The 19,717-nt window shown below is 37.0% G+C and overlaps 1 protein-coding gene across 1 annotated transcript in view; it reads left to right on the top strand.

The window, feature by feature from the left end:
* PLA2R1 (phospholipase A2 receptor 1) overlaps positions 1-19,717 on the top strand; it is a 136,925-nt gene that overhangs the window by 78,557 nt on the left and 38,651 nt on the right. The window contains 5 exon segments of the mRNA XM_055122305.1: positions 7,072-7,274; positions 9,658-9,803; positions 15,969-16,053; positions 18,599-18,731; positions 19,452-19,487. Coding sequence (XP_054978280.1) covers positions 7,072-7,274; positions 9,658-9,803; positions 15,969-16,053; positions 18,599-18,731; positions 19,452-19,487 — 603 coding nt within the window.

Genomic DNA, 19,717 nt, shown 5'->3' with positions numbered 1-19,717 from the left:
TTTACTCAGTTTCGCTGAGCTCCTGAAATTCTCTAATATATATATATACATATAGTTGGGTTTTTTATTTTCATTGTACTTTTAAAGACACTTGCAAGGTAAAGTTAAGACAAATTAGATCTTTTGTGTTTAAGCATTGGTTAGGAACTTTGTGTAGAAATGGGTATTTTGCATAGCTCTAAACCAGAAGCATCACAATTCAGTCAATAAACAACCTTCTCATTCAACAAATATGTCATTGTTATTAAAATGAAGAGAATATTAAAAATCCCATGTCACATTATTGCTGCAAAAATGCAGTTATCATTTCTAATATACTTTGGAATTTTGTTAGGAATGTCTATACCTGTCAAAATAAATTAATACATTTTGAGTAGACAAAATTTTTGGTTTTTAATGTTACCTTCCTTGGGGCATATTTGGATGTCTAAAATCTGGAATTGAAGCAGAGTTCCTTGTCATTCATAAGTTTCTACTGTAATTTATTTGAGTGGCACTACTCTTTTTCTCTTTTCCCTGAAGCAAAAATAATACAGTGATGCTCAGTTTGGCTGCTCATGCTGATTGACATTGAATAAATTGTCTCTGAGTAAGATGAAAATGTAAATCTTTTTTGAAGAAAATGGCAATATAAAAGCCCCTGTGTTTCCTTTTTTTTCTTTTTGGTTTAAATTGCAGTTTGCAGAAACACCACCCTAAATCACAGTTTTTTCCCTGCCTGTCACAAAAGAATCCATTAGTTTGGTCCCATGTCAGAATCTTAATCCAACCTAGACAGAATATATAAATTGACCACTGAGCAGTCAGCCTGCTGCTTTTTATAAACTAACCCAATACTCTGTCTCTATGTTTCACTATCAAAATATTCAATCTGTTTAACAGATGAATCGTTATGCCATTTCAACTTTATATTAGGATTTTCAGATAATAAATGCACAAATATACAGCAACGATACACCGTCATCAATTATTATCAATTAATAACATCATCAATGTCAGCGCTTTTATTCCCCCTTCACCTCAGCATTACCCAAATTTTTATAGCAAATCCAAAGCACTATATTATTTTATCCATGAGTATTTCAGTATTGTCTCTAAAAGATAATTTTCAGAAACATAAACATAAAGTATTTAACACACCTTAATGTAATTAACTATAATTCCATAACATCAAAATCAATCAACGCTCACATTTTGAAATGACTCAAATATATAATAATGTATTTTCTAGTTTGAATCAGAATCTAAAATACCGTTACACATTGCAATTCATTGACTGATCTCATAAGGCCTATTTTACTCGTTCAATTTAGCTTCTTCCTTGATATCTACTTTTTTATTTATTTTAACATTAATTTTGGAGGGGAGCATTCTTGTAGTGTTCAAAGATCACTGCTGATAGTACTTGGGGTGCCATATGTCTTGCCGGGGATGGAATCCAGGCCTCTTGCATACAAACCAAATCTTCTGATCACTGAGCTCTCTCTCTAACCCTTCCTAAATATTTTTTGATTCTGGGGACCATACAGACAGTACAACAGGTAGAGTGCTTGCCTTGCATGCATCCTACCGAGGTTCAATCCTTGGTACCCAACATCACCAGAAGTGATTGTTGAGCAGAGAGCCAAGGATAAGCCCTGAACAATTCCAGGTATGACCCCCAAACCAAGAAATTCAGAATAATAATTTTTGGTTTGGGGGACTAAAACCAAGACATCATGAGAAGCATGTGTTCTAGCAATGAGTTACATTATAAGTCCCTTGCACTTTATTTATTGATAAAATGAGTTTTTCTATGAAGTTAATATAGTCCAGATCTTTTAATAATGTTGGATCCTTTAATATTAATAAATTAATATCTTTTAATAATTTTAATATTAAAATATATCTTTTAATATATTTTAATATCTCTCACATGTTGTTTAATGTGTTGCTCCATCTTCTTTATTTTTCCTAAAATTGACTTTTAAAAAAATGTAGAATCATAAGCCTGAACCAACACACATTCTATTTTGTGTGTGCATGAAAAATATTTAGTAGATGGTTGCATATCTGTTCAGAGCATATAGTATCTCATTTATCCACATTTTGTAATATCAGTTGCCATTAATAATCAATGTCTAAATCTATTCATTCATTAAGGGTTTCTTCTTTTGTAGGTTACTTCTATAAGAAACTTATTTCTCTCAATCAATCTTTTGGTTTCTCTAAAGTAGAGTTTTGTAATAAAGACCAAAAGAATGCTTATTTTTTTAATTCTTTTTTTTAAAAAAATGATTATTTGTCATTAGCATCTTCCAACTCTATCTTACTCAGATTTGGAAAATTTTAAAAACACTACAATGAAGTAAGACTTTTAAATGTACTGTATATATCTAACCCACTGCAATTATTTTTATTTTAAAGGAAAATTTGTCTTTCCTAAGTCCTTTTAATATAATATTAATTGTCTGTAATACTTTCTTTGTTATTGGTGTGACAAAGTGGACATTTTTGTTCTAGAGACCTAGAAATGCCCATTTCTTCAAAGATCCTAGTTCATCTAAACAGGGAGAGTATTAATTCCCTATCACATATGAATATGAGTGCTTGTTGCTTTGTTATTATTCTAAACCATTTCAGTGTACAGAACTAGAAAGTGTGTGTATGTGTTTGTGTGTGTGTATAAGAATGTCTGCTTCTTTAGTTCAAACTGATACATTTAATTCAAATTCAAGACTATCACCTTTTCACTTAATCTGTCATATATCCGCATTTCCTTTCACACTGAGATTTTTATGCAAAAACATCAGGAAATTCCACCTTTTTCTTCTAAACCAGTAACAAATGAGAATCTGGCACTTGGTGTTTTAAGGGCAATAATTATTCAGGTAAAACAGGAAACCCAGTCTTGATTCCCATTAATTAGTATCACTAATTAAAGGGAAAGATGATAAATAGGGCCTTTCTTATTTAGGGAGTAGGTAATACATTAGAAATTAAAATGTCCTTTGTTCTTAGATTTAAATATTCAGTATAAATGGAGGCAGCACTATGATAAAAACAAATAAGTGAGTTCAACATTGTGAAGGTTTTTCAAGTTAAAATTATGTTTTTTAAGTGTCTGAACAGAAAAAAGAAACACTTTCAGATCTCTATGTTGCCTTCATAACTTAAACATGTGCTGAAAGTTTTGTTTCTTGACAGATACTACAACAGAAAATGTGTGTTGTACATGTGTTTCTGGGACAAGTCTAAGGCACATTTACCTCTCAAATTGTCCTGTGTTAATGGGATCCATCTGCCAGTGACATGGAATATTGGGGTCCTGATAGAGCAGGTCAGATCTGTTTTCTCGATGGTACTCTACATACACAGAATAACGAAAACCCTTTGGCAGGAGTCCAGGTTGGCTGATTCACAATAATGCTCATCAGAGTTCTGGAATGAACTGCTACAAAACTGAGGACAAATCTGGGCGCACCTCTTAAACTCCATTATCCTCCCGTATTTCTTATCCTCTCTTACCATATGAGGTAAAATATAACAGTTTATACATCTTCAAAGACAGGCTGTAGCCATTTGAAGGAGAGAAAAATGACCAGAGAAATAAGGGGTGCACCATGGAAATGATGAGGCATAACTTGAGGGGAAGATTTAATCATCCACTCAATTTCTTTTTCATCAGTTATTTATTGAATGCCTTGACATTATCTCACAGTAGAACCATATAAATCTGGTTTCAAATCCAAATCAAATTCTGACTACCTATGTGAACTTAGGAGTTTACTAAGCTTCTGTGTCTCAATGTTTCCTTTAGGAAACTGTAAATATTAATAACTAGCCCTAAGTTGTTTTTCTATTTTTTAATTTAAAAAGATTTCCCCTTCTCTTTGTTGCTGCTGGTGCTGTTTCAGTGACCAGGATGCATGCTTTAGTTGTGGTGCTAGTACACACTTGGTTGCCATGTTACTGTAAAGGGCAGTTTGTTGTGGTGCTGGAAATCCCACTAGTACATTGTATGTATTTCCAAGAATTGAACTCACAGCTTTGTACATGCAAGGCAGGCACTCTACCACTGCATTATTCCCCATGCAGCCCCTAAAATTGTTTTTAATTAAAGAGGAAACCCCATATAGAACGCTAGCTACAGAAACAGAAAGATGCATGGCACTCAAGAATTCCCAGTTTGTTGTCCCATTCATTCACTTCACTTTTATTCTTGGAGAACAGGAGGGAAAAAAGGGAGTGAGTAGGGTTAAGACTAGAGAGATAAGAGTTTGACTAGTCTGACTAAAGAATAGAATGAGGTTTTTCCCTCCAATGGGAAATGAGTTATCAAATTTGCACACATTTTCTCTGGGAGCAAAACTACCTCTGCTCTCTCCCACGTTCTACCCTTATTATTTGGCTTTGCTAGCATCCTCACAATATAGGTTTATAAATTCCATTTATATCTCCCTTAGTCCATACTCCCTTTATTATACCACTTTACTGCTTCTTTGGGGCTGAGACTCTAAAATTTGGGTCAAATATTCCATTAAGTTAACCACTTTAGAATACCAATAACACTCCTGCAGCACTTTTCATCTTCATAGCTATTCACAAACATCTCCTTCTTCTTAATGAAGATGAGTGGAATATCTATAATGTCTGAAACCAAAGCTATTTAATCATTGTCTGAGGTGGAAAAGTAAGACAAAATGCAAGATCAACAAAAAGTATATTGCGTTTTAAACTTGCTGATTCTAGCCTTTAAAAAAATTCTTTGAACATGCAGCCAGATTGAACATATCATGCCATGAAATCCCAGCTTTTAGACTGAAAGCAGTCATAATAAGAATAGTAGCAGCATCTTAGAAGTGGTTTTAGCCCTTCTGATCTGTTGGGGTGTTTTAAACACAGTGTATTTAATAAACACAGGGTGTTTCATTTGGCTTTCATGATAGAAAAGGAAATATTATCCTCACATTTTAGGCAAGGATTTTTTATGTGTGTGATTAACCAGCTCAAATTTATTAGCATGTTTAAGTTTAAAATGAAGAAATCATTGTACTAGAATTAGAACCCCAGACCTCAGATTGAGGTCAAAGGTGATGGGAAAGAAAGGATGCAGTAATCAGACAAATTTCATGCTTTTATTCCCCCTTCAACCAAAGCAACTTCATTTATGAATTTTGTTTGGGTGTTCCACTTGGATTTTCAGTTTGATTTTATTAGACTTATACTGCACAGTACATGTAGCGTTCCCTGTTTATGATTTGGCTCTATTGCAGCTGAATTTCAAAGTCATATTCAATAGACCAGCAAAGCTCACTCATGGCAAGGGCAGCTACATGCTGCAATCTCTCCTTCCTGTTGACCTCCAGGCTTCTGTCTTTAACTTTAAATCGCTGTTCTAATCAGGGGAACCAACTAATGGCCTTTATAAAGGCAAGTCCTCTTGGCTTCTTCTCTTTGGATCATTGTAGTTATATTTCCTCATATAGATCCATTGTTTTCATCTTCTTTGACACTCACTGATGCAGGAGTGCACATGCACATTATTAAAAGCTTCTTGTGAATCTATTTTATCACCTGTGCCTTCTCCAAGACACTAATCCTTGAACTTTAGTTTCCTCATATTTCCTCATTCTTTTCTGTTCCTTTATGAAGCACTCTTTGTAAGTCTTCCTCTGCTCCTTTTTCCTCACTCCCACTCTCATTTTCCCTCTCCTTAGTCTTTCTGAGAGCATAAAACAAGTGAAACATGGCTAACCAGTACAATGCTGGTTCTGTATCTACAAAAATGTAAGCTGTTACTTCTGAATTAAATGAAGACAAATATCTAGTATCTAGTGACAATGTTTTATAACATAATCCAGAATAGTGTTATATCTTTAGCAGTTCCATCCATAATTGCTTGTTTTTTTAAAAAAAATGCATCCTCTGAAAAGTTTTTCTGCTTTTTATTCCTCAAACTTCTCTTCAAATGTCATCCTCTGTGTCCTTTAATATAGCAGATTCCTCAGCTCTTCTGAAATCTCCCAATAGCAATTTAAGCACACTTTATCATTGCACCCCACAGATCGTTTATTGCAATTGGTCCACACACTAAACTAAGAGTTGGATTTTGTTGTTTTGTTTTTCTTCCATCCCGAACACATACACCCTAGACTGACACAATGTGAATGCCGAATTTTTGTTATTGAATGTTAATTTAATTGAATTACCATCCTGGATTCAAAAAAAAAGCTCATTATTATTCAATTTTAATTCTCTTTATTTTCAGAATAAAACTAGTTTTCTACGAGTACTTTTCACTGAAATTCAAAGTATATGTATGTGTGCGTGTGTATTTTAAGCTTTATTAGAAGTTATATAAATTTCATGCAAACTTGAGTTCCTGAACTCCTTAAATTTCATTGTGTAAAAAAAGTTTCATCTTTCAAAATGCTCAAACATATACAAAAGAATAAAATGGAGTTTTGCTGCTAACCAGTCAGTTTTCCCCTTTGTTCCTATTCCTGTCCCCAGATCTCACTCCCTCGTTCTCTCTACTCCTCGTGGCTGCTATTCCGGTCTTCTATCATGAACCTTGACATCTACCTTGAATTCATCATTTATACATTTTTTTCTCCTGCTGAGTCTTTTTTTTCTGAGGATAAATACTGTGTCTTTTTCTCTGGTTTTTCACAGTGGAGCTTAAGCACATAGCATGCAGAGTAGGTACTCAATAAATGGTGTGTTAAATTTTTTTTTTCACACTTCAAAAACTCAGTAATTGAAAGTAAAGGGAGATTGTCATCGGCTGAGAGGCAGGGGATATTTTGGACTCACACTGGAGCACTCTGTTTCCCATTCTTTATCACCTGAGTACAAAATACCCACATTTCGGGTTTCCATCTCTCTTCTCTCATTGTTTTCTTTTAAGTTTTCCCTGCAATAAGAAAGAGATGTGAGATTGTATCTATAAAACATCTCTTTTCATCTTTATTGTTCTTGTTTAGTTACCTCATTATGAAATGTCAGTTTTCAACACATTGAAGAGTTCTCTTTCAGTCACACAATGTTCTGATTCTCTGGTTGTAAAGTGTTGTTTTCTTCTTCCAGGCTCCAGTGGTGGCTGTGTTGTCATTCGAGGAAGCAGTCCTCCTGGTCGCTGGGAAGTGAAAGACTGCAGAAACTTTAAAGCAATGTCCCTGTGCAAGCAGCCAGTGGAGGATCAGAAGGAAAATGAGCCTGAATTTAAGTTGCCCTTTTATTCTTGCTATTTGGACTGGGAATCAGAGCCTGGCCTGTCTAGTTGCTTCAAGGTGATGCTAAGGTTATATAAGCATTCCCAATGGGCCTACTATCATTTTAATTTTGTCCTTGTATCTCAATGCTAAGAACAGAGCAAGTGCTTAATTAATATTTGCTGTCTCTATGCATTTGGTTATATTCCAAAAGTTAATTTTAGGCAAAAATATTGAGAGATCCCAGGAAAATTGATCTTCTTCATGAAGTACATTAAAGCCCCAGCCCAAGCAGTTGTTATTGCATACAGCAAATTAACAAGGCAGGCATTCACTGGGCATTAAATAAATACAATTCTGCATCATTTTTAACCAGGAAAAAAAGTCCTTGTTAAGGGCAATCTGCTGCTAAGGATAATTCTGCAACTTGCCAAATACCTGAAAATCAAGCAAGTTAATACATATAATTGTGTGTGTATATAAATGTCTGCTTGCCAATTTGTTTGAAGAAATTTCTGCTTGCAAGTTCTTTAGATCCTAGATTAAAAATCAGTATCTACAATCTCCTGGCCAGGAATACATTTTTGAAATATTACATTTCTGTTTGTTGTTTTGCCTTTAGTTTATTTTACAAATTTTAATTTGAAAATCTTAGGAGAAAAGTAATTGGCATACAGCACAACTCATTACCCAATGAGATAAATTTTCTATTTAGAGATTCTGATGCATGGCATTAAGCACCTGTGAATGCATAACAGGACCAAAAGTAACTCCTAGCAATAAGTTAAACCTTAGAAATTAATAAACTGAGGCTGACCAGATAAAGTAATTTGCCTAAGATTACTTTATTGATAGAACTGGAATAATTCCCTAGTCTTGAGACTCCTAACCCTAATCTTTGGTTTGTTCATGTTGTTTTCTTGTTTGTGTGTTTGTTTGCTTGTTTGGGCGACTTGGCTCTGTTCCCAGAGGTCACTATCAGCAGGATTTAAAAGAACCATCTGATGCTGGTCACTAAAATTTGGCCTCCTATGAGCTATATCTCTCCAACCCCCAATCCAGTGCTTTTTCTACTATGTATCACCCTAATGTGTCAACAAATATACAGTGTGTTTGGTGGACATGTTGGTAGGATTTATGAATTTAAAGTGATTCAAAAGCGGTTCCAGAGGAAGCACAATTTGACATATATAATTTAAAATATGGGAAGGCTGCGTTCTAGTCTACAAGATTGAGAAAGTTTTCACACTGTGCTCAGCAAATCAGAGTCCGGCGAAGGCTGGCTGCTAAGTGGTTCCCTGGCATCAGAGGCTTGGGTTCAGTGTTGGTCAGTTAAAAATGAAGAGAAGCCCAGGGTCTAGTGCTCTGGGTCTTTGATCCCTCATCACTGATTCTAAATAAACTCAAAGGCAGAACTTACATTTGACTAACTTCTTCCCAATGCTGTAAGGACAACTGAAAAATAGCAGAGAATTTAGGATAGGTAAAACCCAAAAACAATAGAATTCACTTACCTTAGAAGCCATGTCCCCTTTCTCATTTCTTTCTATGGATAAACCAGATTCATGATCATCCAACCAGTTCTAATTTGCCAGGTGATCCAGCAGGATGGAAAGTCATAAATTTTGGAAGCAAGAAACACTGTATTTAATTCTAGCTCTGCCAGTTTTTAGCTTTAATACCGGAAATACATAATCTCTCTGAGCCTGACTCTCCTCACCAACTCTCACTTATCAAATATATGTCAATAACTTACAATTCAGGGTTATTAAATGAGAGTCCTTGGGAACTCATTTATAAAACTGAGCTTTTCCTATCCATCTCATGAATTTATTGTTAGAATGAAAATAAAACAGTATTTCCAACCATTGACCAGTCCTCCAAAGATGTGCGAGGTTGAAGGTAACTAAGATAAAGGAGGGTCCATTATGACATTAGTTGGACATGATCACTTTAGACAAGAGCTGAGTGTTGAAAGAAGGCAAAGGTATATACATGATTACCTTTCAGCATCTGTATTTCAAACCATAATGCCTAAAATGAGAGGGAGAAAGAGAGAGAAGAAAGTTGCCTGCCATAGAAGCAGGCTGGGTTGGGGGTGGTTTGGGGAACTGGGAGGGAAACTGAGGACAATGATCCTGGGAAATTATATTGGTGGAGGGAGGGTATTGGAACATTGTATGACTGAAACCCAACCATGAACAACTTTGTAATTCTCTATCCCATGGCGATTCAATAGAATAAAAAAATTAATTAAAAAAACATATAACAAAACTAAATCCCCCCAAAATAAAAGAATAGCTTTTAAATGAGCATGCACATTCTAATTCAACAAATGTGATATTCCCTAATTAGTCAAGTTCTTATTATTAAATGACAGCAATTATATTTCTGATATTTTCCTGTCCTGAATTTAAAAGCCATGACATTGTTAATAAATTATTTTTCTTTCACTATTCAGGTATTTAATAGTGAAAAAATCCTGATGAAAAGAACATGGAGAGAAGCTGAGGCATTTTGTGAAGAATTTGGAGCTCATCTTGCAAGTTTTGCTCATATCGAGGAAGAAAATTTTGTGAACAAACTTTTGTATCTAAGATTTAATAGGTAAGTACTATTAATTTTGAAAAAAAATATCTGGTCTCCCAGTAAGAGTTTCTTAGGGCTAGTGATAGAGAACAAATGCCTAGTTCTTTCATCAAAGGGAAAACATTTGTTGACACTTTGGAACTGTAGCTTGGAAGACACAGACCTATGACCACTTGAACTATGCCTGGGGTAGAGGACCAAAAGGCAGGATAATCCACAATTAGGTCTCCTTCATGTAAATAAGGTTTTCTATCAATGCAGATATGATAGGTGGGAAGTTTCTCAAGCACTGATTGGTTGACTTTCTAGCCTAACTGGTCCTTTACACCCACAGATTTCATTTCCTTTTATGCAACATACTCCTCTGGGCTTGAACTTGCAGGAATGCTTGATATGCCTGGAGTTGACCTAAAGCTTCCAGGTTGTTAGATTTTGAGCCACATTTATGATGGCTCTGTTTTTGTTTTTGATTTCTACATTATTAATCAGAGGTAAATGTTCCAAATATTTGTTTAAAATTTCAAATATTGTCATAGCATAATTCTGTGGTCAGCTGCATTTCATCTTGGGTTGTTCAATTCCTTCCTTTTCCTTTATGGGGTATCTTCCATTCTCTCTCACCTCTAAAGAAGTCCACATTCTCTCTTGAACATATTACTTTCTTTCTCACCATACCTCCTAAATAAAAATATTTACATGAAAAATAAATAAAAATAAAACTCAAGTATAAATCGTAAGTCTAAAACTAACTATCCCCTAGTTGTGAAAGAAAAAACATATACAAGCAATTTTGTTGATATGGTGGGTTATGTTGATTGATTTCCAAATGTTGAACCTTGCATCATCAGGATGAATCCCAGTTGGTCGTGGTGTATGATCATTTTGATGAGTTGTTGGATTCTATTTGCTAATATTTTGTTAAGGATCTTCACATCCATGTTCATTAGGGATATTGGCCTGTAGTTTTCCTTCTTAGTGGTGTCTTTGTTTGCTTTTGGTATTAGGGAGATATGTGCCTCATAGAAACTGTTTGGGAGAGTTCCTGTTTCTTCAATTTTCTGGAAAAGCTTGAGGAGAACTGGTAACAGGTCCTCCTTAAATGTTTGGAAGAATTCACTAGTGAATCCATTTGGGCCTGGGCTTTTGTTTTTGGGGAGACTTTTGTTTTGGGGGAGACAGTTTCAATTTCCTTGATATTAATGGATCTATCAGGTATTCCAAGTCTTCTTGGTTCAGTCTTGGGAGGTGATAGGAATCCAGGAAATTATCCATTTCTTCTAGGTTCTCTTGTTTCGTGGCATACAGACTCTTAAAGTAGTCTCTGATGATCTTTTGAATTCCAGTAGTTTCTGTCGTGATGACCCCTTTTTCATTTCTGATTCGGTTTATTAGGGTTCTCTCTCTCTTTCTTTGTGAGTCTTGCTAGTGGTTTATCAATCTTGTTTATTTTCTAAAAGAACCAGCTCTTGGCTTCATTGACCTTTCAGATTGTTTTTTGGGTTTCCCTATCGTTGATTTCTGCTCTAAGTTTTGTTATTTCTTTCCTTTGTCTGGGTTGGGGTTCCCTTTGTTGATCTTTTTCTAAGGTCTTGATCTGTGAAGTCAGGTTATCTATGTAGGCCCTTTCTTCCTTCCTGAGAAATGCTTGCAAAGCTAAAAATTTTCCTCTTAACACAGCTTTAGCTGCATCCCATAGGTTTTGGTAGCTCATGTCTTCATTCTCATTTGTTTCCAGATATCTTTTGATTTCATCCTTGACTTCCTTCCTGACCCACTCATTGTTAAACATTGAGTTGTTTAATTTCCAGTTGTTTGATTTGGTTCTCCTCGTCTGTATGCTATTAGTTTCTATCTTCAGTGTATCGTGGTCTGAAAAAATAGTTGATACAATTTCTATCTTCTTGATTCTATTGAGGTATGTTTTGTGACCCAGCACGTAGTCTATTTTAGAAAATGTTCCGTGTGCACTGGAAAAGAATGTGTACTCTTTCTTTTTGGGGTGTAATGCCCTGTATAGGTCTGTTAGTCCTCTATCTTCTATTTCTTCTTTCAGAGCCAGTGTTTCCTTGCTGAGTTTTGTTCTTGTTGATCTATCCAGAGGTGACAATGCAGTGTTGAAGTCTCCAACTATTGTATTGCTGGCGATGTCCTCCTTAAAGTCTGCCAGCAGTTGTTTTAAGTATTTAACTGGTCCCTCATTAGGTGCATATACATTTAAGAGTGTGATTTCTTCCTGTTGTACATAACCCTTGATAAATAGAAAATGGCCTTCTCTGTCCTTTCTGATCTTTTTCAACCTGAAATCTATATTGTCAGATACTAGTATGGCCACCCCAGCTTTTTTGAGGGAGTTCTTTGCTTGCATTTTTGCTTTCCATCCTTTAACTTTGAGTCTGTATTTGTTCTGATTGTTCAGATGTGTTTCTTGTAGACAGCAGAATGTTGGTTTCAGTTTCTGGATCCATTTTGCCACTCTGTGTCTCTTGATAGGTGCATTTAGACCATTGACATTGAGAGAGATTATTGCCATGGGGTTTTGTGCCATCTTTCTGTAAGGGTTTGTTGTGCTTATGGGTTTTTTTCCTTGCCTTACAGGAGCCCTTTTAGTCCTTTCAGGTTTGGTTTTGAATCTATGAATTTCCTGTGCTATTATTTATCTATGGAATAGTGTATTTTTCCATCGAGTTTGAGTGACAGTTTGGCTGGGTAAAGTATTCTTGGTGAGGCGTTCATTTCATTGAGTTTTTTCACTATATCCCACCATTGTCTTCGGGCTTGGAAGGTTTCCTCTGATAGGTCTGCTGTAAATCTAAGGGGTGCTCCTTTGTATGTGATTTCTTTCTTTGACCTTGCTGTTTGCAGTATTGCATCTCTATCTGTGGCATCCATCACTCTATTATATGCCTTGGAGTGTTTCTATTAGGATTTCTTTTAGCTGACACTCTTCTGGCCTCTTGGATCTGGATGCTTGCATTCTCTAACTCTGGGAAATTTTCAGCAATGATTTTTTTAACTGTTTTTTTTTTCCATTAGGGTTGGCTCCCTGTCCTTCTGGTACTCCAATGATTCTAATGTTGTTCCTCTTGGAGTCATCTCCTAGGTCTCTGATTTGCCTTAGTGCCATTTTGAGGTCTTTTCCCATGGTTTGTTGTTGCCTATATGATTTCTGCTTTTCGTCTTCAAGTTCGCTGATTCTGTCTTCGGCCGTTGATATTCTACTGTTGAGGGCCCCTATTGAGTTTTTAAGTTCATCTATCGAATCCTTCATTTGTGACATTTCTTCTTGTAGTTTTCTTATTTCTGCTCTCATTTCTTCCTGTATTTTCTCAGTTATCTGTTCCCCCATTTCTTTAACTTCTTCCTTTAATTTTCTGTACAACTATTCCACTGATTCTTTGAGTTCCTTGAACATCCTCAGCTTTTCATCTCGGAATTCTTTTTCTGAGAGATCATATTTGTGGGTACTCCCTGTTGAGGATTCGGGACTCTTTACTTCATCCTCTACTCATAGTGGAGATTTGCGCTGTTTCTTCATGTTGTTGTGGATCTAACAAGGTAAAGCCTTTAGGTTCACTGGAACTGTTCCCTCTGATTGCCAGAAAAAATTCTGAATAAGATCCACGGTGGTCAACCTTTCCTCGTTTAGAGTACTCCTATCCTCGTGGACATTATACTGTGACTTATGATAGGCATCTAGTGCAGCATTGGAAGATATGTTGTTTCGTATTGGGCTGTATGCAAATTCTTGAGCACACTTGCTTTTTGGTGGAACTGGAGTCAGCCAAAAGATTGTTGCCATATTGTGTTTGAGGTACCCAGAATGCTTTCCACAACATTAAGTAATGAAGGTTGGGATGGGAGTCCAAGGTGCTGGGAGTGGAGGATATAACTGTGGCTGCGTGAGTGGCCACTGGCTCCACAGAAGGCCACGCCCACTTTTGTGAGGACACGCCCCTTTTGATGAAGGCCACACCTCCAGTCAGTCCCGTTGTTAATATCTGGCTTTATGGGATCCACAAATACCTGTTGAAGGGGACCAGCGATGATGACGCAGGCGCAGAGGGCTCAGGTGATGGCAATGCCCGCTGCCGGGAAGCCCCAGGCAATGGGCTTTGGGGAGGCTGGGCTGGACAGAAGGGGTATACAAGCAATTTTACATTCTTATTGAATATAACCTAACTTAACATTATTATGTCTTCTGAAGTAGCATTTTCATTGACCACAGAACTCTTTTCTGAGAACACTAATAAGCAACCCATGGATTCTAGTTTCTGCAGAAAATGTTCTTCTCAAAACATAGTCCCCAACCGGGTTAGTTTTCAAATTCACTTGTGAAACCTTATAACACAAACTTCTGGTTTCACTAGAAACTGCTGAGTCAGTTTTCTGCTGCTGATGAAAAGTCCAAGCAGCTACCTGGTAGCCAGGTATGGGGCCACATCTCTGTTGGATATACAAACATTTGTTCACTGCTTGAAATAGTAGTTTTGCTTCTTGACTTTAGTTCCTTGCAAAACATACTTACAAAGTTTAAAGTTTGTTTATGAGTAAACGTCAACATGCAAACTGCTTCCAACTTGGCTGTAAGATCAAATACTATTATAGCATATCTACTTCTATAAGTTCTCACTCCCTGTATTTTTCTCATGGAATTTACTATGAATAATCTAAGTATTGATCTCTAGTACTTTATCACAAAATCTCTCTCTCACTCTCTCGCTCTCTCTCTCTCTCTCTCTCGCTCGCTCGCTCTCGCTCTCTCTTTCACTTTCCCAGCCTTCCAGGGAAGTCAATCTAATCTGATACTTATATATTGCAAATTTAAAAATTCTCATTGTAGGCATACAGATTTATTTTCTTTGTGTGACTTTTCCACTCCTAATTTATAAATCAGACATGTTTTTGTGTGCTTACTTTAAAATTACATAATTGGGGCTAGAGAAATAGTACAACAGAGAGGTACTCTTACCTTGGACAGACCAACCCGGGTTTGATGCCTGGCACTGCATAAGTCACCTGAACACCTCCAGTAATGATCCCTGAGCACAGAGCCAGGAAAAGACCCCAAGTATGCTGGGTTTTGGTCCAAAATACAAAAACATAAAAATGAAGTAAAATTGCCTAATTTTAAGACATGGACATGGTTCTTGGAAGTGGTGAGAAGATAAATACCAGTTCATTTTCTCAGTTCTAGTCTATAGCAGGAAAAATATGGAGCTCTAAATTCAGTGAGGAAAGGAATAAAAAGTCTTCAGTGTGGGAAGGTGACGTGGCTCTCCAGCTGGGACCCCTGTGCTGCATATGGTTGGCTGTACCTTTAGGCAGCATCCTCACCTCCCCACAACCTTGAGTGTAACATGTAACCACAACCTTGGCCGAGCATCCCCAGTGAACTCTCAGTCTTCAAAGGCATATTTTGTTTTCATTTGTTCAGTCAGGCAGAGCTGCTCAAATATTGAAGAAGGGGCTGCTTCAGAGCACACTTGCCATGCTGCTCCAAGAAAAATAAAGCATCTGTCATGACTTCTGAATCCTTTAAATCTTTAATTCTTCAAAATTATTCTCAGAAAATGATCTTAGTGAGCTGGCCCGTGGTACAATTAGACTTCATTGCTTGATTTATTAAGTGGTCCATGCTTTGACATATTTGTCCTCCACCTAATAATAGGGAAGAAGGTTCTGGAGGGAGTTTCCCACCAAGTGGACCCCAGTGGTGACTGCAGAAGGCAGTCTTCTATGCCTCACACTGATTCTCAGATTTACATTTTGGAATAGGGGGCAGTGATGACCCAAACTTGCTGTGCACCTCTTATTAAATGGGGTGGTAGTGATTAATCTAATGACCATTTGACAAATAGCAACAAGAGGAAGCCTCATGGTATAATACAGATAGTATTAAACGTGGTAAAGTGCATCCTCTAGGGAAGAGATGCTCATGTGCTCTCATCCTCTTTGAAGGGGGGCCATTCGTGATCACAGAAGGAAGGGGGCTTGCTGTACAGGACACCTTCTGCACTAACTGTGTGCAACTGTTGTGACACTAAGAGAAATGGGCAGTGAGGCCAACCTTTCCCCCTGTGCAGCTCCAGCTAAGGCCCAGTACAGAGGAATATATTCTTGCACTTTTTGCAAAATGTAAATTCAATAGGAAAATGCAAAGTTTCTTTGTTTCTTTTTTCACAGAACAGAAGAAAGACAGTTCTGGGTTGGATTTAATAAAAGAAACCCGCTGAGTCCTGGTTCTTGGAAGTGGTCTGATGGAACCCCGGTAAGTGGTCCTAAACTGTTGAAAATTAAATGAATTCAAAACAGGTAGCCCTGGAACCATGTAGTAAACCTACTAAAAGAACTTAAAAATAATGGATGCACTTACCATGCTTAACAGCCAATACAAGATGTTGGTACCAATTAAATTCTTTGACAAAATAATTGTTATGAGAAAAATGGTAAAAGTTTGGTTATGAGACACCTTTCTGAGTCAGACAGCTCTGAAGTCAGCTGTAGTACATCTTCCTGAAAAGGACTCAGAATCTCTAAAAAGTGCCCAAATGATCTCAAAGGGAAAGAGGCTCCAGCAGAGAAGGAACTGCTCCTTAATATAATACCAGGCATCTTCTATCCCACCTTCCCTTTCCTGCCTAGCACCTGAGAGTGGGCATGTTAGGCTGTAGTGGGATGAAAAGAATCCTTTTCAGTTTAGTTCTCTCTAAAGGGACAGAAATGCCAGCCTTAGAAACTGGACCTCCTTCACAGCCAGGGAATGAGAAAAATGACTTGCTTTCTCATACCTGCCCAAAATCTCTGTGAAGGAGAGAGAACTCTTTATTACATTATGTTGCAGGTGCAATGAGGCATTCTGACTTCTCCAAGATGATGGGGCCCTGGGAGTGGGGATGATGGATGTGGTGTCTGAGATTGAAAAGTGATCCCTCCCAGGACACAGGCACAGTCTGAGCACTGCTGCACCCACACACCAAGAGGGCAGCAAGGCCATTTGGAGAGCACTTAATGCCGTTTCTATTTTTCAAGCCCAAATTAAGTACAATCATGGAGTTGAGTGCATTTCTCATTGCCTCATACTATCCTCACAAATGATTTACTGCAGTGGGTATTAGGTTGATTGAGTCATTTGCCTAAAATAGGAGAAACAAGATTTATACATAGATTTTCTACCTCTAAAGTCATAATATTAGAAATGTCTCCTACTGGGCAAGCTATCCACAATCGAAATTTGAAACAGTAAAGATTAATAGAGAACAGGAGTGTTTATACCCACTTAATATATGGTGTTCAAATTGGTGGTAAAGAAGAGATCTGTGGGAAAGTCACATACTTAAAGTGGGAACCCAAATAGCAAGGGCATGCTAGTTCTTTGTTGTTTATTTAAAAATATTTTTTAGTCACCATGAAATCACAAAATTATTTATGACTGGATTTCAGGCATACAATATTTCAGCACCAACTCCTTCACCATTGTCCACTTTCCTCCACCAGTGCCCCCCAACCTTCTGTATGCTCCCCATCACCAGTCTGTCTCTAGAGAGGCTTTTGTTTTTAATACAAGTTCTTGCATTGTGGTTTACCATCCTGTTCCTGATAGAGTTTCATGCATAACACTTTGTCCAAATATTTCTACAACAGTACTGCGTCTTTGGAAAAAAGCACCAGGACCAGAGAGTAGGGGTGGGGGAGTCTCAGAAATCATCCAGCCCCTTTATTTTGCTGATGAATAAGATCTAGAAAACAAAAGCAGTGTAGAGGGTCCATCCCCCTATAAGTAATTTCCAACCATTTACATCTGCAGACCAGCACTGTCCTGGCAGTAGACCAGTGATTTTCAAATTTCCTACACCTGCAGCACTGCACCAGTCTGTTGACTGCTGGTTGATGACCACTGCTCGAGAAGGCAACAACCACATGGCCCAGTGGTTGTTTAGTGTCAGTATGGCACCTAAAAATTTAAATGATCAAGTGCTTCATTTTCTTTTGCTAAAATAAGCTCATTACTAATAAAGGAATAATAGAAAGTTTTGGGTTTTACTTTTGAAAGTAGAAAAGCTTATTGGAAATTAGAAGAGAAAGGAAAAGGAACTCCGCTTGTGGGGAGAAACTTAGTTTAGATCTAAGTTCAGAAAAATGGAACTTCGCTTCAGAATAAATGAAATAAGACCATGGACCATTGCTTTTCCCACCATTGCCCCTTGGGAAAAAACTAATGACCAAACTCCCTTTACTCTTTTTTAATTGGAGTTTATAGATATCTAATTTGGGTGAATTGTTGAATGATTGTGTACATGTTTAAGAAATGACATAATTTGTTTAAAACATCCTTTTTTCAAATGTTTTACCCCAGTTTTATTTGCCACCTTCTCTACCTTTCTATCAGATAATTATTAAATCATTGCAGTTGACTGATTAATATCTCCACTATGTGATCATTCATCCGATGGGTAGTTTCCTGATTTATTCTAGTGATGACTTTGAATTTAGTTATTAGAGACTAAAAGTTTAGTGCAGATGTTAAAGTCACCAACATCAAAGGTGACTTCTAGATCTGACATATTCCTAAGCCTTTTGGAAGTTCCTCTAGGTCATGCAAGTAAGGGGGAAAATGTGAAGTCTGATTTGGATATAACCTGAGAGAGCAAAGCAGTGAGGCTCCCCCTCCCCATCTTTTAAAAAAAAACTGGAACCACATTCAGACATCTGCAACTTCTTTCGGAATGCCTGTGATTACAGGGCTGCATTTTGAATCTTTTAAAACTTTCTGTGAATGATCACCTTTGAGGAATAACAAACTTCATCTGCTGCAGGTTGTCTCTTCATTTTTAGACAATACTTATTTTGAAGAAGATGCAAGAAATTGTGCTGTCTATAAGGCAAATAAAACACTGCTGCCCATGCATTGTGGTTCCAAACGTGAATGGATATGTAAACTTCCAAGAGGTAAAAATTTAGTGAGACTTTCACTTGTGTTTGTCTTCCAATCATCATTAGAATTTTTCCAAAGAGAGAGACAAGTATATGTAAATCTTAAGCACCATTTGCAGCCAAAGCGGACAGGGCACTTGCCATGCCAACCCAGGTTTGATCCCTGGCACCTGTCCAGAGAGCCCCCCCCCATGAGTAATCCCCCAGGGAAGAGCCACTGGTCACATGTGGCCCCCAAATAACAAATAAATAAAACAAAATTTAAGTACCAGGTCACAGTACTGGCAGCCTTCTTAAGGGAACTAGTTATATTATTTGAAGGTATAGATGATAACATAGAAAATGATGGTGTTCAATAGTGCAGTATGCTCAATTAAGTAATAGGATGTATGGAGAACTGGATGGTTATGCAGAATAATGGTTTTGCAAGTAAAATCTAAAGGAAATGTGCCTGTGATATTGTGAGCAAACAAAGTCAGCTATCAAATTAGAAGTGAATGTACCTATCAAAGTGTGTGGTACTCAGTAAGTGCTTGAATTCACATCCTTTGTAACCAGAGAACTCTGTAAGCTTGAATCTCCCCACTAAGAACTAATTGCATTTCAAATAGCACAAAGTACCAACTTTTTAAATGATTTTTGTAAAAGGCAAGGTAGATCAGGCAACATTAAGAGCTGAACCAATATGGAGATTACAAAAAAATTTAACTCCATGATTTGCTTTTTGCTTTGCAGATGTGAAACCCAGTATTCCATCCTGGTATCAGAGTGGTAAGAACTAAAAATATATATTAGTATATATAGTGCACTTTTTATGGACAATTATTGCACTTTGATATTCCTACAATGCACCATTTTTTTCTGTTATTCTAGAATTCATTTGTTAAATTAACCCTTATAGCAATGAATTTCATTAGCTATAAGTAAAACTAGTATCATCACAATACCATAACAACATTCCATGACACATTGTAACACATAAACCTTTCCCAGATATTTTA

This window comes from Sorex araneus, chromosome X, assembly GCF_027595985.1.
Source record: "Sorex araneus isolate mSorAra2 chromosome X, mSorAra2.pri, whole genome shotgun sequence".
In the NCBI taxonomy this organism is placed as follows: Eukaryota; Metazoa; Chordata; class Mammalia; order Eulipotyphla; family Soricidae; genus Sorex; species Sorex araneus.
The sequence above is the reverse complement of the archived record's forward strand: the minus strand, read 5'-3'. Positions and strand labels throughout refer to the sequence as shown.